Genomic DNA, 27,285 nt, shown 5'->3' on the forward strand with positions numbered 1-27,285 from the left:
CGTAATACAAAGTCAGTGTTCAAGATATTGAACACTAAAATTCTCTAGACTTTTAGGCCCAAAAAAAATTATTGTTTGTTTGGAATTGCCTCCCACCTCATTTAAATGACCCCTCCTGGAAAAATTTTATTGACCAAAAATAAGAAGCTTTTTTTTTTTTATTCAATCAATTCTTGGTGTGTTAATAAGTGTAGGATCTAAGCAAAACTGGGTTCCTGGTTAATGGGAGATATACCCTTTAAAAAAGGCAGAAAATAATGTGTTCATTCCTTATTGAGATTTTTATCATCAATTTTTAATTTAACTTTAATTTTGAAATAAAAAATAATTTCCCTCCCTCCTTCCTGGGTCTGAAACCTCCCAGGCAGCAATTCCAAACAAACAATTTTTTAAGGATGGCCTAAGTAGTAGTTTATTATAGACTATTTATTAGCTTTATTAAATAAAAGTAAATATCAGCAACTGTTTGATGCCAAATACTATCCGTAGCCATTGAAAAATTGCAGAAAGGATCAAGGTATCAAATAAAAGAAATAACTAATTAGAGTTGAAACCAAAACGGAAAAGCAGTGTGAAGTTAGTCGCAGAAAAGCAGGACGGTCATGACAACAAAGGGGCTTGCTTACCACAAATCCTAAATATACTGTTTACTATATAGATGGTACAATATGGCCTTATAGGAACAAACAGTTCCAGAAATAGTCTAAACACAGATTGTTTTTGTTGTCTGATTCAAAGGCTAAAATCTGCAGCTATTATGATTAAAGTGTATTAAAACTGTAGATCTGTAGGTCAAAAGGCTTCATGTGTCAATATATTTTTGGGGATCGAAACAAATGAACAACAGAATAGCAGATAAGTCATGTATTATTTGAGTGCGTGACTGAGATTTTATACAAGATTTTTAGCAATGAATTTCATCTGGAAGATGGTATAATAAAGTTATCTTAATTTTAAGAAAGTGTGCTGTCAGCTATGCCTTAATTGTGTTAGCTTAAAAAGTCTTGCAGTAATGTCTCCAATATTAACTCTGACATGGTTTAAGGGATTTTAATCATGTTAAACAAACTTTGTATTGGTATATTAGTAAAACTGTTCATAAAAGTAGCCGACTGATAATAATAATTTTCCTTTTTTTGCCTTTATTATTATAAATTATAATATTTTAATTTAGGAGAAAACTAACCAAGTTATAGAACTTGTGTTTTGTCCTCTTGACTTTGTCAATAAATTATATTCAATTCATTATATTTCTACATATTGATCAATAGGAATTCAATGAAAATTTAAACAAAGGTAGCCATCAATGCATATAATAAAATTCTTGTTGCTCTTTGTCTGCTATGATTTTTTTGGTGAAACTTCAAAATTTGCCATATAAAAAAATTCAAAGAGTTTTGTTTGCATACCCTCTGATTAAGAAGATTTTAGATTTATTATTCACTAGGGTTTTCACCTGAACATGACCTTCATCCAAAGAGGGGCAGTTCATACTTCACAGCTATATTCTGTATAAATTATCTACTCAAACTCAAGTGAAAAACTTTTAAATAAAAGTGAGTCTGAATTGAAGATGACATGTTTTGCTTCAGAAATGTTCTAAGAATACTTGTTGTATGACAGTGCTAATTGACTTCATGGTCATCACATTAATGTATTTATAGCAAGGAATAAAAATGTTCACATAGGTCATGTGTATTTCATGGTCAAGTAAATTATATATATTTAAAACAGCAATCTGGCTTTTACCTGACCAGCACCATGGTAGTCTATCAAGTGACTGATTTATAAGTGTTTGTAACCCTCATAAATAAATGAAGTGGCTTCATTGCCATAGAGACTTTAGTTGACATGCAGTGGTCTCAGGGCACCTGTCACATTATATAGTCTTCTGCAGATTCCCCTTTAAAATTGTGACATATCTACCTATTTTAGTTGTGACATCTTTGTAATGATATTGGTCATGTTGTGGTCTCATCTTTTTTTCACATTAAACACATGAAATTTACCTAGTAAATTACAAAATTTGTTGATTTGTTAATAGGACATGGCTTTGCTATAAAATTATCATAAAGGGCAACCGGGTTAATTTTATTCACCACAGCAAGTCACAATTTATTATATATTGTACATACGTCTGTGATATTTATGTAGAGTTATTTATATTTTAAGGGAAAAGGGGTCCATATTCAGCCTCAGAAAATTATTAATTTGCAACTGTTTATAATTTTGAACAAACTTTTTTTTTAACTGGTAACTAGGAAAAAAATTGTTAGCTACATTATTGCAGACAGTTAATCTCTTACTTACAAGATTTTGAAACTTGAATGAATATTTTAGTGACTATAAATGAATATCTCTTATTAGATGTGTTAATTCAGTAGTTTGATAAGATTTTTAAAAATTTATTAACGGTTTACGTGAAAACACTGTGAAATGAATGTTTGAAAACATGATTTTGTTTTAAATACATTAGTTTTCCGTCGAGTTTTTTCTCGACCTTGATAGAAAGGGCGGAGGGATGTTCCGATTGCCACAGCCTCTCTCCCGATTTACCCCTAATTTTTACAATTTTTGACCCCCTTGGTACATTCTAAGATTTATATCCCAAATCTCCTTATTTCTGGATTTTCCCAATTTTCAGGTTCTTAATTATTAGTAGTAGTGGGGCCCGTTTTACAAAAGAACTTACAACTAAGATCAAAAACTTCAGTTGATTGTAAAATTTCGCAAAATTAATTATTCTGTTTAAAATTGCTAGCGGAAAAGTATCTTTCTACACATCTTTTAAAGATATTAACACCGTTTTCTATTTAATGTAAATTAAAAAGTTATTAGCAGAATTAATTTTTTGGTCTTAGTCGTAAGTTCTTTTGTAAAACAGGCCCCAGAAACTTAACAGATCGAAAATTATCATACAGTTTTCAAGCATTTATATTACAGGAAGCTGCATAAATGAACATGCCAGACATGCAAACATCAAGACTGCATAACAGTGATTGACAAACAGGGCAGCTATAAGTGTCATCTTCGTGTTCATATTAAAGGCATGTCTGCTGTGAGAACAAATATGAATAATTTGTTTTATATGCAAATATGCACTTATCTGCACTTAAAATAGAAAATTATATTCAGCAAAAAAAGTCAAATCTTGTGGACAAATTATCAAAAAACTACTGCTAACATTCATTTGGGGTAGGCAGATCTAATCTTCCTGCAATCTGAATAAAAGAAAAATAAATTTAATTGATTTCATAAGTAAGGAGTGTCTCATTTCCTCTGAAGCTAAAGAAAACCTGATTATGACATTTTAAAGTACAGTTTTTTTTAATGCAGATCGAGCTGCACATACGGTGCATTTTGGAGTTGTGTATATTGAAAGTTCTAAATTAAAGCAGCATTTTAAGATGAAATAATAATTGTGGCTGGATATATTAGGTTTTGTCCAGAGGAAAGATTTTAGTGTCCTAGCTGTTGATGGCTTAATTAAGCTAATCAAAGGCTTTAGAAAGTAAAGGTCAGTTATTGATAAAAAAAAAAAAAATACAACAACATGCACATACATTATGTAAATTACATAGGTAGTGCAGTGACATTTTTTTTATAATATGTACGTGGATTCTTTTCAAATTGTAACTCAATTATCATAAAAACATCAGTTTTAAAAAAGAAAATCAGACTTTGAACTTTATTAATTACAATTTAGTGAAACATTATTGATACAAAAGAATTACGGTCAAACTCTGTGTAAGTTGGACAAATTTAAAGGAAAAAACTGAGAGATTTCCAGTGATTTGAGATATCAATTTTAAAATACCGGTACATTTTTTAAAATGGTGGAAACTTTTAACTCACTTCAATATTTCAGTATTCAAGATATTCAAGTTTGAGATAACAACGGGAAAATTCAATTGCATTAAAACTTATTAATGTATAGTCATTTACTGCAGAATACTGTATAAGCAGAAATTTTAGCGAGGATTCAATTTTGGCATTTTTAGCCAGAGTGTTGAGATAGCTAAAATTAAATACCACTAACAATTTATTCCGCATTAGAGGTTACCTTTATCTTTACATGCACCATAAAATTGTGAAAATTACTTCTCATTGAAATTAGATACTGATTTATAAGGACAACTTGCTAAATTTGCGCCTCGATCGCTGAAAATTCCACTTGTGCATACGGTATATTTTATTGATATTTATTTATGGCCTTTCGTTCTGGTGTCAAGGTTTATTTTTATATCGTCATTTTAATCATGATGAGCCTTTTTATCAGATGTAGACAGGATGACATTTCAGGATGAATGGCAAAAGCAAAATAGGAAAGACAGATAGAGAGAACAGAATGTAAAATGTACATGAATGAAAAAATCTTGAACATTGATCAGTATTTGGCCTGATATTCAAATCTTTAGTAGTATTTACCATGCAATTTTGTTTTACAGTAAAACTTGTGGAATCCGGATGTTGTGCATTCCGGCATGTTGTTCAGTCCGACGTAATATTTTAGTCCCTTGAATTTTCTTTATAATTTATGTTTGATAAATGTTGTTCAATTCCGATCTTGCCTATTCTGTAAACCGTCCGCTATTTAAAGAACTAACTGCTCATAATTAGTACAAATTATCTCCTCTAATCCGGCCACTTATTTTTACCTGTGACCGCTGGTCATTGGAGAAGTCTCGCGTGGGGGTAATTATTGTCCCGTTAATGATCTATCCTGCATCGACAGTTTAGATTTTAACAAACGTGATAAAAAAAAAATGCCATTAATGGCTCAAATAAGGTGAGGAAACTCGCAAAAGAACGAGTGATAGTGATGGTTGCGTGTAACATGTCTATAGAAAGAACTTGGAGACTTATTCATGACCTCCTTTCTACTTTCGTTTTGCGTGCACGACGTGCAATTCGAATTACTTCCCTTTGTGTCACCAGTTTACAACAACCATAACGACAGAAGATTTTGGTCCAACATTCATTATAACATTTGAAATTAACAAATACAGTGTCTAAATATTCGAACATATTAATTTTAAAAGAAAGAAATTAATTAGGAATCTGTCCCTAACAAAATAATATTTACAACTTCGATGAGGTTTTGGAGTGTGTTTAAAACATTTAACGATTTTCAAATTTAATAAATGACCAACAGATACTGAATAAAAAACTTGAACAGAAATGTAAATTCTGAAGAACAATCAGAACTCAAAACAAACGAAATAGACGATTTTTGCAAGTGAAACGTAAAAGAAAATGACACATTTGATCAAGTACATGTATTTATTTACCACTCTTTATTTATATCTATGTAACTTTTAACTTGCTATAACGGTTCAATTTTCTCCAATCCAGATGTTGTCTTATCCAGCCAAAAATTTTGGAACCACTGGTTGCCGGATTGGACAAGTCTTACTGTATAAAATATGAAAAAATGGAATTCCTCCATTCTCTTCAAATTTAAAGCAATATGAGCTGCATTATTGAGAATTTTATTTTTGTGTTAAAATGTGCAGTTATGATAAATCTCTATGTAACTTAAACCTTTATGATCAATGCTAAAAAGAGCTTGGCGTTAAGCATGGGGTACACAGTGTATATCTGAGTCATCTATGTTGTCACCTAGCTAATAGATCAATCAATCTGTACATGCATCGAAAGAGGCAATGTAGCGGAAATGTATATATATATACTTTTAAATGTAGCGGTAATGCAAACTTTTTTTGTAGCGGTAATGAGTATGTAGCAGTAATGACAATTTTGAAAATGTAGCGGTAATGATACACACCCACCAACTTCATACCCCTTGACCCAATAATTTTATGTATATTTCAAATGACTTCCAGAAGTTTAAGAGATGCAGTTGCACCCCAAATAAGTTTTCTAAGCGAATAATCTTCCTGTATAGATCGACATAAATATTTCAAATAAAGAAACTCTCTTTTTTAAAAAATGGATTCACATTTTTCCCTTCAGTCCATCTAAATGATTTATTGCAACTATAATTCAACAATTTACCCACCCCACAGCCTTAAAATTAAACAAAAGTACAAGTTCAGTTCAAAGTTGCTTTAACATATTTGAATTGCATATTTATATATACAGGACATTACTAATGGTAATTGATGGATAAAGTGGCAGTTTATTAATTAAGAGACCTAAGGTACAAGTCAACCCAGAAAATAACCTACAGTATATCCATCATTTCAATGAGAACCATTGGCATCAAGTCTTTTGTCAGAAATTGACAAGGATCTGCATATTTAAACACAATAAGGCCAATTTAAATTAATATGCTGTTATAATCATTCTGGAGTACATTTGACTCCTAAACAATTAGATCCACAAAAGCTATAAACTTTATCAGAAGCCATTGTTAGCTTTATAAAGAGAGGAGTAATGAAAATTAAAAGGCGGTAATTCAAGGATGGTTTACAATGATAGTATCTTCCCTTATTCATGCTATTTCTTAATAAGCCCCCAAGTGCATGTCTAAATGAAGTTCACTGCAGGGTATTTCGTATGTATATGAGATAGATCTTGTGTTTTTGAACACCCCAGTATTCTCTTAATTTAAATTTTTATTGAGTGTAAAATTGTAAGGCATGTGACATAAATAAACTAATGTAGGGCTTACTATTTTATTGATTTGTAGTAGACAAACATTTTTAATTATTAGTTTACAAGTTAAACTTGGTAGTTAAATCTTTTATTCTTGCATCTGATTGGGTTTTTTTTTTCTCTTTCAGTATCTTTATGATATTTTTTTTCTTTCAGTATCTTTATGATGATTCCTCAGTGAAGATGGATCTCAGGTAATGAATGAGAGAGAGAGAGATTGTGATGAAAGGGGGATAAATGCAATTCAGAAATTAGAAAAAATATCCATTTAAAAAATTGGAGTTATCCTTCTTTTCTTTTTTCCCTTTGGAGAATTAAGTGATCTATTCAACTTTATCTCCCACTCAGCAAAAATTTAGTTCCTTTTCAGGCTTGATTTGCATTCATTGATAATTTCCATATGCCCATAAATATAGCCTGCATTCATGCAGATCTAATGTGATAGGTAAAAATGGTTTGCTTCCTGTTGTCATAAACTTCACAACTGCTAGTTGACAACTATAAGGTCAAATACCTAAGCATCTATTGCCAATAAGTTGTTAGTCTGTTAGAGGAAATTAAGAATGAAAAGCAGAATGAGTCATTATGGCACATGGACATTTGCAAGTTAAAAAAACACACACACACAAACTTTTATTGTATATGACACAGTTTTATGCAGATCCAAGCAAAATGACATCATGCACTAATATGTATGATGCACACAAATCTCAATGTTAAGGACATTGATTTTAGTCTGTCTGTGTGTTTGATACTAATTTATTCTTCTATAAATATACCTGTGACAAATATTGAAAACTGTGGGTAATTGTTAGATTGTAGATGGTAGACTTAGGAAATGCAGGTATAGTCAAACTTCACAATCTCAAACTCCATGAGACCAAGAAAAAAGTTCTACATCTCAGAGGGTTCAAGATGTTGGAAAGAAAAAGTGATTGGAACTCCTAACTCACTTTGACATATCCTATCCAGGGTTTTTGAGATATCAATGTTTGAGTTAATCTAGTTTTAAATTTGTTCATCTCTGAGATTTGGATTCAGTTACCAAGTCTTAACTACTAGATAGTCCTAGATTTTTTTTTTGTAAAAGTTGATTAAACCCATTTATTCAAATGTTTCTTTGAGCCCTAATCCCACAGATTCAATGTAATTTTCATTAATTATTCATTGATTGTCAAAAAAAGGTTTTGTCTTATAGATATAAACACAAGCTGGTGTAATTATCTTTGTTAATTATTCATCAGAAAAGTTCCTTTATTTCCCAGGATATGTTAGATTTTTGATGATATAATTAACAGAATAAAATTGCAACTTGGCGGTTCATTTACAATGCCTATACATAATTTACTAAACAAAAAGTACGTGATAGCCTGTTCTATAGCGGAGTTGCCATATACTTCTTCGGAATGAAGTTGAACACGTTTTCTTACTAAAACAACTTGTTTATCAGCGACAAAGATCACGGGAAAAAAATTGTGTTAAGTAGAGGTGATGAATATGTATAAGTCATAATAAGGATAGCAGTGTTTGGACATGTCTGAATCACATTGCGTGTAAGCTGGTTCCTAGCCCAAACTGTCAACACTTTGAAGCGCTTGTTCCTTGTGATGCATATGAGGGTCATGAACAGAGAAGCATACAACCATTAGTCGCACGAGGACTCTTGTACCATATGTGTCAACTGTACTGTTCTCTTGTAATTGTTTTTCTTCAAACAGTTCCAATTTTGAGTGATATCAGATATGATAATGCCCAAGCTAATTATTTTTTTCATTCTAACATTGGTATTTGAATTGCAAAAGTTTTTTTTTTTTGGTAAGTGTTGTTATGGGACCATTGGTAAAAGGAAAATTTATATTGAAAACTGACATTCTACATATGTTTATGTTCACTAATACTATTGTCTGTAAAATACAGTCAATAAACACACATTTAGCTTTTTTAGGTGATGTCAGTGACATATTTGATGCTTTGCTGATAATTCTTTTAAAATCTTTAATGAAGGGGTTTTATACATTTCTGATGATGATAAAAAATATATAATATATTTTAACAATTTTTGTGTACCTAAAAGGCTTTCAGGCTTAAATTACTTGCCATTTAATTGAGAGATCATTTTTGCTAATTGAGTGATTTCTACTTTTGCAAAAAAAAAAAAAAAAAAAAGATAGATAGGGCTTAGTTAACAACTGCATATTTACAAATGCTAATGGCTGAATTTTTATTAAAAAAAAAAATAATGTTTTTTAAAAACTATGTCTTTTAAAGTTAACATGAAAATCAGTGTTTTGTCAATAACAGTTGATGATATTTTCTTCATAAAAAGCCAACTGTTAAAAAAAAAAAAAAGAACAAAGAACCTGAAATACTTTCTGGATAAGGAAACCCATGCAAGTAAAGAAAATCAGGGACACAGATCTCTTGTGTTGCATTTTTAACTTAGATAAAAATCTTCAATATATGTTGTAAAAAAAAAAATATTTGAGTGCTTTGTACTTTCTTAATTTTTATTTTGGAAAAAAAAAAATAACTGCTTAAGAATTGAGTAATATGCTTCAGATAACAAAAGGTGTGGCTGCAGCAAGGAAGAACAGAATTAGATTTTTTGAGGGGGGCTGAGGATTACTTCAACAGAGACAAAGATATATATTGAATGCTGGCAAGCTGCAGCAGTAATGACATTTGTTGATGAATGTGTTTTATATTACATAAGCATAGGGAGAATTCTAAGAATGTTGATTGAATCACTGCATGACTTGCAAAGTGATAAGATTACATCAGAGAAGGCCAGAACTACACTAATTGTTTTACATATCTGCCAGCGTCAGAGAGGCTTTCATGGTCAGTGCTCATCTCTGATGGAAGAGTGCTCAGAAAGTTAACTTAAAGAAAACTTTTAATGCTTATTTGGTCTTTACAACATTGCCTCAATCTAAAAATAACTAATAAAAACTAATTTTGAACCTTTTTGCTATTGCATGCATTGTGCATTTAGTGATCTATTAATGTTGAGGCAACTTGAGGGTGAGAAAGTTTGCAAAAATGAAGTCAGTGACACTTTGAGGCAGATAAGCCACTATATACAGTGAAAACTGTCTAATCTGACACCTGTGCAATCCATTTCCCTGTGAATTTAGACCCTTATTTAAATTCCCATTTTACTGTTTAGCGGGGCTTATTGCCTGTAGATCAGTAGCTGGCTTTTGTCAGCCTGTTCAAACTGGAAGCTGACAAACAGCCTCCAAATTATATTTATGTGTAAAAATTTAGTACTTGCTATAAACTGCTTTTTTAGCCAATACCAATGCTAAATTTAACAGCCAAAATAAAACAAAGATTTTTCTACACAAATAAATATCAATAATAATGATTTTGATAATTCCATTCTTTTTTAAAATAGTTATATAAAAAATCAATAGATTGTAAATGTTTATGGACCTTATACTATGATCCGAATTAATCAGGGTTAGAGTTAACCTGACATCGGTAAAAGTAAACAAATGGATTGGCCTGGATTTCTGTCCCTGTTTTTTTCTTCATCTTTTTAGAGGACAACACTGACCATCAAAAAAACTTACGCTTATGAATTAAGTTTTAATTTTTCAATTCTTTTTATATAAGATGTCCCTGAGGCCCTTATTATCATTATTTTGTTTAATCAATGAGAATTATAATTAATTTGTTTGATGAGCCTGGCTTACAGTACTATGAGTACTTTGATTTTTATATGTCCTTTACACTGTGCAGACACCCTGTCTATTCGTCTCCCATTGCATGTTGAATTAGACAGGTTTCACTGTATTTCCATTATATTCTAGCTGACAAAGCATATTAAGCAAAAACAATTTAGAAGGAGGTTATGTCTTGATTACCAATTACTAGATTTTTTGAACTTTGTTTATGTATTGAAGTATACAGTTGACACATGAGGTCATTAGATGATGTATTACAAAGCAATACATCTTTCAGGGTTCATTTCCCTTCTGTCTCTGTTTGACAAATCATGAACCACTTGGTAAACTGTCTTTTATCCTTTTATCTATGAACCTTTGTTTTGGATTTTGTGAGTACTACTGTACTTACTTGCTAGAAGAAACCCCATACCCCTAGGTCCATGGGACATGTTGTTTATTCAAGTTAAGTTAGCATAGAATGTTCAGGAAACAAATTTTCTGGGATCCAATGTCCTTATAAGAATTGAGTAATTCTACATAAAGTACATCCAGAAATGGATGCCAAAAATTAGCCGCTTTCTGTACAGTGCAGTTCGTATAAAATAGTTCTATTTTTGTGCTTGGTAAATATTATTATAACTCTCACCAGCGGGCAAAATAATATTCAAATAAGTGCAGTGAAAAGTATACATACAGTATTATCAAATTATTCATAATTCAGATTGATGAAACAAGACCCAAATAGGAGTGAGCATTTCGAGTACAGGCAATGTAGAGCTTCTATATATGTGTAATCAAATTAGCTTCATCATCAGATTATGTGATGTCTGGCTCCACAAAGAGAATAAAATGCTGTTCATTTTGCCATAACAGCTTTATCTTACCATATTTCCTGCCCACTGTGCTTTTAGAGGAGCAAATTTGTCCATATTTGAAAAAAAATATTACCTCATACTCTATATTATAGTGTGTCCATTCGGATTGATTCATTTTGACTAATGGACTGGACTCCCAGTTGTACTGCCTGGTTATTTGCGTAAAGGTTAGACTCTAACTTGGCAAAGAAAACCCTAGTGGGCATCCATTCATTTACTTAATCAATTTAGATGACTTTTTTGTTCAGTGAGATACAAGGGAATTCAGAATTGTTCCATAGCATTGCCAAAGGTCAGTGTTTCACTGGACAGAAGTTGGAATTGTTCTCAATTGGTAATACAAAAGGGAAAAAAAATTCTGGATAAGTTGTTCTGAGTGCCATTTTATAGGCCATTTAAACCTTCAAGCATGAAAGATACAAATGGGAAATCTATAACCTTGTTTGAAAAAAAGGATACTGGGTAATTCAGGTTAAGTATTGAACCTTCATTGATTTTCAGTGGAACAATAGGGATGTATTACACAGTACCAAATTTGAAGCTTTTCATATGCATGTTTTCAACAAAGAGGATGTGGGACAGGACCATACAGTTTGCCAATAAACATATCTTAGTTTTAGAAGGTTCATAAATGTTACTTTGTCTAATAGGTACTTTTAATAAGAAGATGCTCCTTAAAAATAATGACATATGCTATATATATTTAACACAGTCTCTGTTAATTTACAGAGTTCCTTTTAGAACTGCTTTGAGAAGTCTTGGGATATAACATCTTGAGAGAATTTAAGTTACAAAAAAATAAGTTGCCACAGAAACAAAAGAAAATATGTCGGTCATGTATAGATGAAGGTACAGTCAGCAATCTCAAAGTGAGTGAATCCAACAGTGCCCTCATTGACCTAGAACTTATTTTGGGATCTTCTTAGTTTTCTGCAGCATAAGCCATTTTGAATCTTATTACCAAAACTTGAGGTAGAAGTACAAAGCTTTAGAAAAATGTTGCTGTGGCCAAGTAATTGAAAGTGACATTAAGTATATCCAAATTTTTCAGGACAAGATGTAAAACTCCTAGTAAAATGAACACAAATGTTTATTTATTTTTAGAAATGTTTTCTAATCGGTGTCAGGAGATTTGGGTGGTTTTAATAATTTAGCTATCAATCAAACTGGTGAGAAGAGTTGAATTAATTTATTGAAGAGCAGTAGGCTTTCATTTGCATTGGATTCACTTTAATAGCACGTATAGTACAAGGTTTATCTGTTCATTCCTTTTTCTTGGGCGTTAACATTTATATGGAATTGGAGTGATAAATTTGAGATGATCTCGGCAGTACATTAAGCGTACTTTTAGGGCACAGATTTGTTTTTGATTCAAGATATACTCCCAAGCATTGAGAAAAGTTAAGAATCAACGTGCCTACAAAGATTCCATTTTATAATTATCAGTTTAATATTTCTTTTTTTTAGTATGATAGATGCATTAAAAAATTAAGAACTCAATTTACTTCCAAAGAAAAAAATTACACCAACTGATCTCTGAAAACTAGGTCACATTATGTCATTGTAACAGTACAAATATGTTAGAAGGCAGTTAGTGTGAATGTGCATGGCACAGATATAATAAAAATAAAGATGCAGCAAGAATGCACCCTCTGCAGGGTGACAGGACCAGAATCACAGGGTACCCCCTCCACTATGTCTCCATTTAATTGAGCTGGCATATCATTCATTGCAAGAATATTAGCCAAAGTACCAGATAAACCTGGCAAGGGATTTTTTTGGACAGATTTTTATGGAAGAGTTCCAATGGCAAAATGCATTCAAATGATACATAAACAATGGTGGGAGATAGATGATAATACAAATGTTATGTGTGCCTGCAGTCAGTCTAGCAAAGACAAAAAATTATATCTCAAGGGTTTATGAAGTACATTTGTGTCCTTTAGATTAGATTTAGAGAGATTTCAATAAGTTATAGGCTTTAAAAAAGAAATAAAAAAAAAAAAATAAAAAGAGGAGGGTATAGTTAGCTAAATCATAAGGCTAATGTTCTTTCTTACATGATGCAATTTGGCTACAAGGTTTGGCTACCCCTAAAATTGTATTGGTTTAATGACATAAACAGAGGATGTGTGTAGGGAACATGGATTGAGGTCTTGAAGAATGGAAATACAGTAAAACATGGTTATAGCAAACACATTTGTAATGAATCCATGCTTAGCATACAGCAAAGTGTCATTTTCATTCCCAGTAGTTTTTGAACAAATTATAATTTCTTTGTATTATAACGAATCAAAATTGTCGGTCCCTGGCACTATAAGCATGTTTCATTGTATTAGAATGTATAGGTCTGATCTAAAAACAATATATGTACCTGACTGCTCTTTATAGTCAATTTGGCGTGTTGTCATATTCAAAGACACTAAAGGCTGCGGTGAAGGGAGATAAGTCGCAAGCTTATCCTTATATTGGCTGATTGGACATGCTTTAAAAGTACTTTTCAGATCGATTTGAAGATTTGGGTCAATATAACCCCTGCCTTGTTTAAATATTTGTACTGCATTATATTATGTAATCAATAGATGGCTACAGGAATAAAGGTGATGGCTTCATCCCTAACATTACATGTTAATAATGAGAATGTGCATCAACGATCAAGCAGCAAATTTATGAGAAGCAACAAAGGGTAAAAAAACTTTGACTGCAGTTGATGAGATAATTTTGTATTTTGTTGTGATGCATCCCACGCCCAAACTGATAATCATTGATTTTTTTTTTTTTAAATATTTTGTCTGAAAAAAGGTAGGGCTTAACTATTTGAATTTCAAGGATATTATTAGTAATATTTTATTTATTTGTGTGGTTTGTTATCATAAGTTAAGGGCACTCTATGGGAAGTGACAGGTTTAAGAAGGAACCTCACCTGACATGATAATGGTCAGTATTCAGTAGATCACCATATCTCTTATTGGGGTTCATGGAGTAATTTGATTGGGAAAGCAGTTTGAATTATCTCCCTTCGATTCAACTCTGTGTTTTTCAAGGCAAGGACTTACCAAGAGAAATTTATTAATATATTATAACACTGTACTAAAATAATTTTTTACATGTAAGAGTCAAGGTACAGTATCATCTCTGCAAAAATTCATGAAGATTTTCAGAAAATGTTTAATGCATATTATTCTGGATTTGGTTTATGAATTAGGATTTTGCTAAATTTCACCTTTGCTCATTGAAAATTTCACAAACTATCAAGATTAACTAGGGATAAAAGTTTTATCAAGTCCTTGACTCAAAACAAAATGATAGGCTATCAAAAATCTAGAAATTTTTGTGTTGATTTATAATTGAGACATTTTGGTCGATTTGCAATAGATTTAGTTTGCATTTTGAATTTGTGTGCGACCCATTGACAAGAAAAATCTGTAGTTTCTTGGAGTTCGATACAAATTCAGACACTGATACATATTGATGAGAGCTATTCAACTATTGCATAATATTCTGACCTTGACCTTCCATGTGACCTTTACATTTTTATTCTCTATTTTGTATTTAGTTCAGTTTTAAAGTAACTATATTCAAGATATTTTTATAGAACTTGTGCACTGAAACATATTGTTGGTGAGAACTATTCAACTGTGTCATATTTTTCTGTTCTTGACATTCCATATGACCTTGACCTTCCTATGACCTTGAACTTTCTAATGAAGTTTAACTCACTTTTCCTTCATTTTGCAGTTATCTAGGTTTAAAAAAGTGTTTTAGATGGTTTCATCAAATTTTGTATACTGATACAAGTTGGTAAGAATAAAACAAAAATGTCAAAAATTCTTTTACCTTGACCTTTCCTATGTCCTTAAATTTCACATTAGTTCCTCATTTTGCTCTTAGCTCATCTTATTTAATTCCATAAAGGATTACTTAAGAAAACTCCTTACATTGATATATCTCTATATTAAGAACATTTTTACCATACATACTAAAGAGATCATATATAAATTTGCTAAATATGACATAATGAACTTCAAACAATGAGACTTATTTAGCTCTTAGATATTACATAGGATGAATCAATCTCGGATGAAAGAAGGAAGGTACATTTTTAATTGTTGCAATGCTAATGTACCTTGGGAGGTGGAGCATTCATTTCTCATAGATTTTTTTCTCATTTTAATTTTTTTTTTTAATTTTCTTTGTTTGTTTGTTTGTAAGTGTTTTTTTTTTTATATGTGATTTTAATTAATTATAGCCAGAAAAGTTAACATGAACAATAAAGTTTATTAAGTTTATTATATTTTAAATTCATGAGATTCATTAATTATTTCTTTGACTATGTATTGTTGATACCAAAATTAATTCATTAATAATGTGGTGCCAGAAAGTTCCACAGAATTTTTCTTGAGTTATTGATAAAAAATACCTGTGCACTTTTATAAAATGACAAGGCTATAGACTTTTAGATGAATATAACGAGTACTCCAAACCCAAGTGAAGCCAGAAGTGCAGATCTGTAGGATCAGAAGAAAAACCCAAGCATAATGCATCCAAATCGAATTGATGAAAGAGAAAAACTCTGTTTTATTAACTAACTCAATTTAATTACAGAATCCGAGGCTTCCATATCTGTAGTTAGGTTTTATCACCGTCTTTTGTGGTGTTCTCCGGGAGGAAATAGAAGATCATAACCCTCAGTCGTCCCATCCTTAATAATTGTACTCTAGGTAGCTCCCAGATCATTGTACTTTTTCTCCTATTTTTGTGTGCACTTATGCAGTTGATTTTTGTTAGGGTTTCACTGCCTCAAGGACTTTTGTTTTAAAGGTTTCATTTAGTTTGTATTGAGGATTGGTTTCTGTTCTTCCTTGTTTATACGCTACAATCATATATTAAACATCTGTACTCTGATTTAAATAATAAAAGAATATTTTAAGTGAGTCCTGTGTTTCTTAGCACTTCAAGCATTCTTATACAGTAGTGATGTGACTTTACAGCTGTGATTTTTATGAATTGTTTATCTTCAGATTTTTTTGGGGGGGGGGGGGGATAAATTTTTACAGCAAACATCATGCTTAATCATCCATTCTTATCAAGAAAAGAGGGTCACAATTAGTTGTATTAATATGCAAGCATCTCCACATAGTATAGAATCTGATTTTATTGAAATCATGGCCTTTTAGACTTGGGAAAGGCAACAATAGGAGTACCGAGTTTTGCATTGAAATAGAATAACAGGGCCACAATAAGTCATACAGATATACTTATTTAATGTAGATTCAAGTTTATTGGCCACAATAGGTAGAAAAAGCTTTAAAAATGTTTTTCACAAGAATAGAAGTGCAAAGTTTAGTCACATTAATATACAAGCATTTCCATGTACCAAAGAAATTTTTTGGTGAATACAATTAATTTACACAGAAGTAGAGACTATGGCATGTTGATTTCAAGCCTCAAATTAATGCTGTGAATCGCTGGAATCATGGTTACTACATCTTCGCCAGCCAAGTGACCGATTCGTATCCCCTGTTCTCAATGAGGGGATATGAATCAGACACTTGGCTAGCAAAGATGTAGTTACCATTGTAAGGGGTTTCTGTGTATGTATATATTCAGTAATTATTGATAGTGACTCGATCAGGTAAGCATTGTGGCTTATGTGCCTCTTGAAAAATTGTATGAAAGCTGTTGCATTGTGACTTTACACTCGACTAGTTTTGTTCATGCATTTTACATTGACTTTGAAGTGAGAAAAGTGGCCATCTTGAGAAGGCTCTATTAAACATGCAGTTAAAAATTTAAAATTAAATTTCAAATTTAAATTTGAATGGTAAATAGGGTTTAATATAATGTACTAACTTATTAATCTTGGTCAACCGAGATTCATTGGAACAACTTTATTGTGCACCTTCTCCAATTCTGGTAGACATTCTAGAAATAACATTTCTGTGTATAATTTACTGAACTTGAACCATTGAGTTAAAAAAAAAAAATTAATGTAGGAATTTTCATATAAAATTGAAATGTGTGTGTGTGTGGGGGGGGGGGGGGGGGGGGGAGGAGAGGTGTTAGATGCAGGTTTTACTTGTACCAAACTCTTACAAAGAAAGAAAATTAGCTTGATCTACTCATCTATTTCATTCCTACGTACTAAACATTAGATAATGAAATATAATTAAAAAAAAACAAAAACAAAAAAAAACAATCACTTCATTTTGTATGTCATAAGATAAGGAAGTCCATACTTTTAGGTCTTCTCCATCATGAATGGTCACCTGCACATTCTGACTGCAAATGATAATAATTGAAATCTGTGCTAAATTACATGAACATTGCATGTACTTAAAATATTGAAGATACCAAAAATATCATATTTTAATTAAGGACATAGAAAGTCATACAGCTCTTTCTGAGTCATTTTTGCAGAGCATACCCCCCCCCTTTTTTTTACCCTCTTCGTTCATTTTGCCACATTTGAAGTACTTCCCTTTTGTGTCACAAAATAGCAACTGATGGATGCAATATGTTATTCGGTCAAATCCTTATCAGATTCAGGACTACAAACATATTCAGAAGATCTTATTGTAAAAGTTTAATTACTATTTTTTAAATTCATTGGTTAAAATCAGAATTTTAATGGATTGGCATCTTCCACATTTCAATACATCAGGTGGACCTTCTACATGTAAATTGTCGATGGACTTATGCTGCTGATTAATATACATTTAGTGATAAACCCTGGATAATGATTTGTTAATACTTTTGGCATGTTCTATTATGAATTAAGTAGTAAGTTATTTTCTGCTTTATGTGTTAATTAGAAAAAAAAGGTAGAATGGGGTGTTAGAGAGAGAGAGAGAGAGAGAGAGAGAGAGAGAGCAGTATATATACATGAATGAAGACTGTTGTTGCAGTGTGAAATTTTTCAGACTCAGAATCTTTTGTACACAAGATTTTTTTTGTACTTCATCTTAATAAGTTTTTATCAAATGATGGTTGAAATTGTGCAAAAGATTGATAAGATGAACATTTAAATCTTAATGATTAGATTTCTACGGAATAAATCTTTTATGAATAGTGGATAAATGAGTTTATATTTTATGTTATCAACCTTTATCATCCAGGGTGAGACAAGTTTCTTGTTAGGTAATCAAAATTCCTCAAAATTCATATTAAACATTTTTATTAAAGGAAAATTTCAATGATAAAAGAATATAGTCACAAAAATTAGCTTTTTACACCTAATTACATTTTATTTACTGCATATAATGGCATTGATTGCTCTTACAAATAAAATTTGTAAATTAAATTGTAAATAAAAATAAAATTTAAAAATAAGATTTGTTTTACAGTAAAACTTACTTATAATAGCCCCAAAATTAAAGAAATCTTGGTTATAGGGAAATTATAACTTTTTGCTATCAGTCTCAATTCACAACACTAAGTTCTTGCATTGATATAAGAATTTTTGTTACAAGGATTGGACAAGAAATGCATGTCCCCAGAATCGGACTTCCTTATAAGTAAGTTTTCTGTATTCAAATTTCTCAGTTACAACTTTCATTTTCATTTACAAAAATCTGTCTTCTAGTTAATAGTTTTATAATTGACCCCAGCTCTTAAACAGCTGAACAGGACACTTAGAGGTTGTCAACATGCAGTCATCAAATTCAACAAAAATTGCAGAATAGTTTCCATTTTGTGTAACCATCATAGATAGAAGTAACTTCCTGACTTAACATTGTTGCTAGCTTGTTGCAGCAAGTTGCATTGGAATGGAATCGTATGACCCTGATTAAATAGCACAAGGATATAAAGGAAGATAAAAGCGTGATTGATAATAAAAGTTTGCTGAATTCTATATGGGTAGATTTTCTAACAGAATGCAGCATGATATTTCTCTGTCCTATGACTATAAATGACAACCTCAGAGTGCATGTAGACAAGAAAAATGAATTTGTATCTGATGAACTGTAGTGATTGTATTGGACTATAAATATCAGTGTACTTCAAAAGTGTCAATGAACTGGCATCAAAACATTTATCAGCTCCTAACAGCTAAAATGTTTCTCAATGATTCTGTTTACCATAAATTTTTTTTTTTTTATATATATATGTATGTATGTTTCAACCATAAAAAGAGGGGGGATGAGTTTTGAATTTATGGGGAGGAGGTATGGGGAAATCAAAGTCTTATCTAAGGATTAGTTTGTGCATTAATTTTTTTCTTCCCTTTTATTTTTTATAATGGAAAAGCTAAATACATTGTGAAATCATGAGTCTTGAGTTTTGAAGCTTAATTATCTAGATGTATTACAAATGGTTGATGTATTACACATGATTTGGTATTTATAAGAAGTCAGCCAACTGCAGTATAAATCAAACTCTTGCACAAGGGGAGCTATTGTTATGCACATTTGATTCAGATTGCTGTGGGCCATTTTTTTTGTGGGGTGGGAATGGATTTTGTTGCTGACAAAAATATTACATAACATTTGATATTTTGTTCTGATAAGCCCACACTGTTTTTTCCCATATAACTATTAAAAGGGGAGATGAGGTCGTGCCAACTTAAATGGCAAATATGTGCATCATAACATGTCACAGACACTTTTTTTATATGTAATCATATATGTCTATTAATCCCCCGGGGGCCCAGAATTTCTGGATATCAGCCAGGGGACATAGAAACAAAATGTGTTTAAATAGAGAAGTACATACTTACCTTAAGTGAGTGCAGGGATCTGTTGATCACGGCATCCTAAAGATGAAATTTTTTATTTGTGCAAAAAATAATGACGCTGGTTGCATAAGAGAAGTGGTGAAAGGTTCTGTTGAAATATTCCCTATCTTTCACATCTTCCTGAAGATAAAATTGATAGAGGAAAAAAAATTATAATGGATATGTATGTAAATTGCTTCCCTTCACTGTCCTAAAATGGCTTTAGGGGAGGGGCTTAGTCAGAAAAGCTGGTTACTGATTGGCTAAGAGGGAAATTTGCACCAGATGAACTGTGCGACACAGTTTGTTTACTAAGCCAGTTGATCAAGTGCTTTTGCTGGTTAAGTGTTGTATTGAGTGCAGTACATACAGCAGTGTTATTCTGTAACATTTAAATCTACTAGCCCGGCAATCACACACGCGTGGGTTGTGTGAACCTGTTTATTGAACAATTCATAAATATTTACTCATATCCGTGGACTGGTCAGTTAAACGTGAAGTGGTTACTGCACAGGATCTCAGTTTGGAGTGACACAGATATTTATGAATGGATATGAAATACTGGAACACTATTTTAATGGATTTCAGTCTAAGATAAAAGAAAAAGTTAAAGGCAATCTTTGTGACCTCTATACCTGGATGTTTTGATATTTACTTTTTGCTTGAGTAGTTGGACTGTGTATTGGATTGATCAAAGAATATATTTACTGAATAATCTGCTTAGCTGTATATGGACATAATGTTTTCTGAATATAATGGCCATCACGTCCCCCAGCACTATGGGGGACCTCATGGACCCCCACCACCCCACCATCATGGGGGACACATGCCCCCTGCTGGTCATCATCATCCAATGGCTGGACCCCCTCAGTCATACAGTCCTTATATGCGACCCCGGATGGACCCAACAAGTGATGTATTTACCTGTTTGTTTGGAGATCTCTTTGTTAAATGGTGAGTGGTAGAAAGCATTTTTTGTACACCTTTTATGAATGTTTGACAGTTATAAAATTCATTTCAAAAGGAAAGATGGAAAGTTTGTATATATGTTCTATCTGGTTTAATTAATTGCCTCTGGATTTAGTTTTGTCTAATGTTTCATGTAATGGAGAACGGATTAATTTGATGATGGATAGATGTAGGTGATGCTATTGATTATGAATTATTCAAACGAATCGGTCATAATTTTTTTTTTCCATGAATTTTTTTTTTTTGACTTGCTTACCGTCACAAGTCCTTGAAATGTAAGAAAATCTTTAAGTTAGTCATACAAAATATAGATATGACTCAAAATTCTTATTCATCGTGTTACATATTGCAACCTATTACACACAGAGAGATGTATGTATATGTGTCAGCAATTTTTATTTTTCTGCGTTGTTTAAATGCATCTTATGTGAGGTAACCGGACAAGAACTACTACAGATAAGCTGTGGTGTTTTCCTGAGTATCGGCTCCATACATAAGATCTGCTGTCTTACGGAGTTTTTCCCCTGGGAAGTTGCTGGTCTGACGATTTCCGGTCCTTAATTTTTCCCAATGCATGTCGACTCATTGTAATATGGTACAACAGAGATTGTTTCTTCTATCAATCATAATGAAATAATTGTTGATGTGGTTTTTAAATGAATTTGAAGAAACATTTATGATCAAATCCATTGTAGAGTTTTATTTTTATTGATGTTTATAGATTTTAAAAGTATAAGAAAAAAGGATAACAAGGAATTCATATTATTTAACAATTATTAATTAAATACTTGAATATTAAATAGCCAAAATAACAAAGGAAAGAATGCAGCTTGTTTTTGTAAATTAAGTGATATGCACAATCCTGAAGTTAGGCCCACCCATGTTCTAGCATTGCACAAAATGCACTGTTACAAACAAAAATCATTTGAACATCTTTATTGAAATGAAAGTGATAAAATATTAGCTGGTTTACATATGTAACTGTCTGCTGTCTGATTTACGACTCCAAGACTGTGTTAGCCTCTGATAAAGGGTTTTAAATACATGATAAATTGATGTGTCTTTGGACATGTTTATTACTCTTGTGGATCTTGTTAAAAACTTTTCTCTTGTATGTCTTTGTTTTAGTGAAAGAGTAAACAATTCAAAATTTATGCTTCATTTCATGTTGCTTGTTTAGCTTTTTAAAACATAAAATTTGTGTATTTTGATCTTTGGATTAGTTCTTGATGTCAGAAGGTTACGTCAGTGGTCGACATATGATAAATATATGATTCAATCTTTTGTACTCTTGCGTAAAGTGTGCATACTTACAAATACAGAGTTTTTTGCAGATTTTGCTTTAGGATGGGTAATGTGATTTCAAATACTTGGTAAACAAAGAGAAGTTCTTGATCATGTTACATTTGGGTTCAGAAACAAATATGTGTTAAAAATGACTTGCAGAAGCAGGGAGTTTTTATACATTGATAAATCGAATGAATGAGTATAGAAATATTCATATAAAAAACTTAGTTGTTACGATCCTTAATGATTTGTTATGACCGGCATAAACCCTTATTTCGTAATTGGCTCTTACAGTTTGTATGCTAAGGAGCTTACCTTACCTAAATACCTATTGTAAATATTTTTAAAGGTGGGGTATTTTCAGCGAAATACTCTCAGCTTAAAATGTTCATAATCTTCATAACATTGTCCCTTAACCCTGTGGCTAATATCATTTTCTTTCTTTCTTTTTTTGAGTTGGGTGTTTTGTAAAGACCTTGCATTTTTTTCTTAAAGCACACGTCCCTGCAATTTGCTTGTTAAAATTAACAGCAATTTGTAGGTATTTTTCTTCTTAAAGAAATGAGGATCACATGCCTTGCAGATAACTTAAAGAATACAGTGCGCGACAAAAATACGTCAGTAATTTCTCAGCTAATTAAGTTTCCTTTTCTTAAGTGTGTGCAATCAGGGGAAAAAATTGGTATTTTGTTGAATAGGATAGGCTCTTTAATATATGGGGTAGTTAAAATTCTAAAGGGGGCTTATTTTTGGGGGGATCTAAAGTTTAAAGTAAGGCTATCTAATATCCAACTCTTCCCTGTTCAAAGGTTAAAGAACAAGTTGTGTGCAGAAATGTTAATTCAGTAACTGTGTAAGACAGAACTTATTTTAAATTCAGCATATAAAAAGATATTTGCATTGAATTAAGACTATATCTTGGCCTGTGTGTAAAGTGTTCTTATGCAATTTCTAATAGAAGATGAGATTTCTATTTTTTTTTTCTCTCTCTCTCATGCATATGATGACTGATGATTTATAAATGCATTCAGGTTTTCAACTAGGTCAAAACATTTTCTGAAATTGAAGGAAGAGCTGCACATCAATTAGCCCATTTTTGATATAAGATATATCTATGAAAAAAAAATGAAATTTAAATAAATTATCTAGTTAATAAAGTACAACGTGGAAATGGGAAGGTTGCATTCAATAATTACAGAGCTAAAGCAAATTCATGTAACATATTTTATTTGTTTTCAAAAAAGTCATCAAATCATTTTCAAGAGTACTTAGTTAATTACTATTATTTAATATGCACATATAATTTTATGATATCATCATTCTTTTTTTAAAATTCATGGTAAATATTCATTTTTGAATTAACTTTAAAGGCCTATAGTTATATGTATTTGACAATCCTAATTTTTCCTTGCATGGTCTTTGTGAAAACAACTGAACTCTATATTTATATCGTAATTTAGAGATCAATAGCCCCACTGATCTTCCCAAATCCTGTCTATAGTTATAATCACAGATATAGCAAGGTAAATAGGCCATTACAACCATTATCATTGGTTTTATTTTAATGAGGAGAGAAAAAATTAAACAAAAGTGCAACAAAATGTAAAGCCCATGCAGTCCACTCTCTGTGAATAGCACATTTTTTATACCTACTTTAGGGGTAAAATAAACTGTTGTAAGAGTAGGTCATTTCTATGTGCTATCAGCAACATTGGTAATTTTGAAATAGATTCATATAACACAGTAGATTATGAATTTACTCCATGGTTTTCAAACTGATTTGCAACATGGATTATACTGAAAAAATAATACTTGATCAAAAATGGTCAGTTGCATGCAGACAAAGTGCAAATGCATTGCATTGTCTATAATTACTACATACTAAGAAACTTTGCGGTATAAGTCATATTAATTCAAGGAAAAGATAAACTTATATGGTAAAAGAATTAATATTGACTACAAACAATTTTCACATTCAGGGTTTTTCCCTTTCGGTATTGACTTCTTTGACATTGGTCAACATGCACTTCCAGTGGTCAACTTGGACAGGATTATGTATTCTGGTACTAAAAACCTGACATCCCATTACAGATAATGACAGTAATGCAGAATACACTAATATGAAAGAGGTCCATAAATTACCAGGGTCATGGGGCAGGTTAAAGGTTACTCAGGGTCAAACACCTCTCTGAAAACTGCACCAAATAACCTCTGTCAATGTTGTCAGAAGATGGCTCCAAGCTAGGCTATAATTAGCCTTTAGAACTATAATACAAACACTAGGAGATTTCACACGAGCTGATATTTGATACTTTGAAATTTGGAGAACTATATTTTGTTCAAGGCTCAAGTCATTAAAAAAAATATTAAAAGGAAAGATCTTTAGATAGGTTGAAAATTTTTAAAAAGATATTTGAAACCTGAGTTTAACTGTAAAAAAAATTAGTAATAGAACAAGTTTTTTAAAGTTTGGATATAGCATTTTATTCCTTTCAGTCTGAGAATTTATATATGGGAATTCTTCATCCTGATGATCTAAATACATTATGCATCTTCTCCACAAAAGCTGATTCACAGTCTGTGAAAAAATATTTTCCTCTTATTCTGAAATTTTTTGAAATTTTCTCTTAATTGTACTAAGTTTGATAATAAATTTGAGAAAAAACTATTCATATATTTAATTAAAACCTATACAATCAGTTTAAAGTGTTTTTAAAAAGAAAAGAAGACTGCATGATCACCACCTGGGACATTAGCCACATCCATGTATGTAAATGTTCGGGACAGCTGGGAGGCTATGCTGAATATTGTAGATATTGCGAAAAAAAACTTTGCTTAGGCTGGACGTGGTCCAATCTATTCAGGATTTATACAGGCATAAAGTCAATTACAGAATTTCAATGAAATCCCAGTGTTGCAAATTCAATGTCAATGGGCATATTGACGTTCTTCGATTTTGCTTTCAATTTCGACATTGAGAATCGGCCAGTGTGAAAAGTCGAGGGAATCTGATGGGGTGAAATTCGATGGAAGAATTCGTCTGATTGAACTACAGCAATACTAATGGAAAATAGATGAACATCCTTAAAATGTTCACAGGCTGTCGATGTAACCCACGTAATGCATGTGCAAGTTTCATATCTTGAGGGCTCAAAAGAGGCAAGAGAACTTAAAACATTGTTAAAAAATAAAGCAGCAGATGTAAATAACTGTTAGATAAGAGAAATAATTTGCCTTAAAATGTACAGACGCATACTTTAAGGTTCATCATTGGGTTAAATGATTTTAAAGATAAACGCTGATTTGCATTTTATGTGCCTTTGGATATATGTCACAGAGCCTATAAAATAAGAGCTTTTTAACAGATTGTACATTTTAAATTGTTACTGACAAAGGAGATTGCATGTACGTCTTCCATAAACTTAATCCCTCGAAAGCTTCCTTCAGAATCTATTAAATGTTGATAAGAAAATCTTTTTGAAAATGGTAATTAGTTAATCATTGTTATGTCTGACTGTTTCCTTAGTTTACAGATCGGATAAAAGTGGGGGAAAAATAATTTGTGGGGATGGGAGTGATTTCCCTTGAATTGCAACAGAACATAATTAGAGATGTAAAGTCCATTTATAAATAACAAGCAAATTAAGCTAATTAGAACTGACATGGGATTAACATTGGGCCACAGAATTTGTCTGATTGTAGATTCTGTGATATATGGAGGTGCTGTAGTAGATAAGAATTCACTAACTTTGTCTAGGACACAAGTCATGTGATCTAAATTCAGAAAATTAAAACAGATTGCCTGTAAAGGTTGATAACTCTTGTTTGAATGGTATAATTTGCAATTTTGATTAGAAGTGGAAAGATGATTTCTCACAGCTGATAGCAATTTTTGTTTCTCTTGGCATTTATTAAATTGAAACATGTGTGTAATAAACATGGATTATTATGCAATCCAGAATTTTATGAAAGAAAGTTGGAACCTACCTAGATCCTTGACAAATGTTTTATAGAATCACTTAGATCTGGTATGTAGGATATTTTATCCCATGGATAGAGAGTTAATGCTGGCTTATTTTGCATAGAAGTGTCACCCAGAGACTAAGCATACATAGAATCAGTGATGTACGTAATAAAATTAAAAAAGGTCAGACAGTACACAAAAAAATAGACTATTCTGATATTTTCACATAAAAAGTTATTGAACTTGAATGATTCAAATATATTTTTGTTTAAAGTGATAATTTTTTTGATTAGAAATACGTGTTTCTATACAATTATTTCCTCAAGATTATTATTTGCATTTCTAATATAGATTTTAAAGATGTCACTATTGATAAGAAAAATGTTGGAGAAATTAAAGTTCATACTTAATTTTAAAAAAAAAAAATTTCCTTCATTAGATAAACTTGTATCTACACATGTAAGATAGGAAACATCTATAGCTGTTTAAAACCATGCTCTCATTGTACTGAAATTCATCTCTGTGTGTGTATATATATATATATATATATATATATATATATATATATATATATATATATATATATATATATATACACAGGTAATATGCTAAACGTGGCATTAAAATCCTGGATTAAGCACTTTTGTGGAAATCAGATGTAAATTTAACACAGTTGCTAGCTGATTACTATATATTAAATACTGGAAAAGTGCTGCTGACTACTTGAGACATAATTTCTCAAAAACAGAAATGGGAATTATTTTTGAATAACTTACATTGAATAATAATATTGTGTATAGTGCACACTCAAAAATGATATTTATGCACTGTGTACCCTGGATGCCTTAAGAAGTAATTCTTGTATAGCAAATTCAGGTATAGTTTGCAGTAGATAACTAGAAGTTTTTAAAATATTGTAGACTCCTCTCTATTTGGTATGTGACAATGATAAAAAAAATTTCACAATACATTATTTTTGCAAGATAGTTATTTGGTATTTATCAGCAAGGGGAAAAATCATGAATTTTGGTTATTGTTGCATAATCTTTAATAATACAATATACATGAAATGAAAGGAACTAGATGGTCTTGTGTAATTATGCAAAAATAAAGTTCTTATGAATGAAAAATGATTTTCATATGACACTCAACAATGTAATGACTTTCAGGTATTTTTAC

The 27,285-nt window shown here is 31.5% G+C and overlaps 1 protein-coding gene across 6 annotated transcripts in view; it reads left to right on the forward strand.

Annotated features, from left to right (window-relative positions):
- Positions 1-27,285, forward strand: part of LOC133180996 (nuclear hormone receptor HR96-like) — a 124,848-nt gene that overhangs the window by 83,108 nt on the left and 14,455 nt on the right. For all 6 annotated transcript variants that reach the window (XM_061315494.1, XM_061315496.1, XM_061315495.1 and 3 more), the window contains one exon: positions 6,778-6,815. In XM_061315494.1, the coding sequence (XP_061171478.1) occupies positions 6,778-6,815 (38 nt within the window). The remainder of the gene's footprint in view (positions 1-6,777; positions 6,816-27,285) is intronic.

This window comes from Saccostrea echinata, unplaced genomic scaffold, assembly GCF_033153115.1.
Source record: "Saccostrea echinata isolate AGI-Se365-2 ecotype Australia unplaced genomic scaffold, CSIRO_AGI_Sech_v1 ptg000008l, whole genome shotgun sequence".
NCBI classification, from domain to species: domain Eukaryota; kingdom Metazoa; phylum Mollusca; class Bivalvia; order Ostreida; family Ostreidae; genus Saccostrea; species Saccostrea echinata.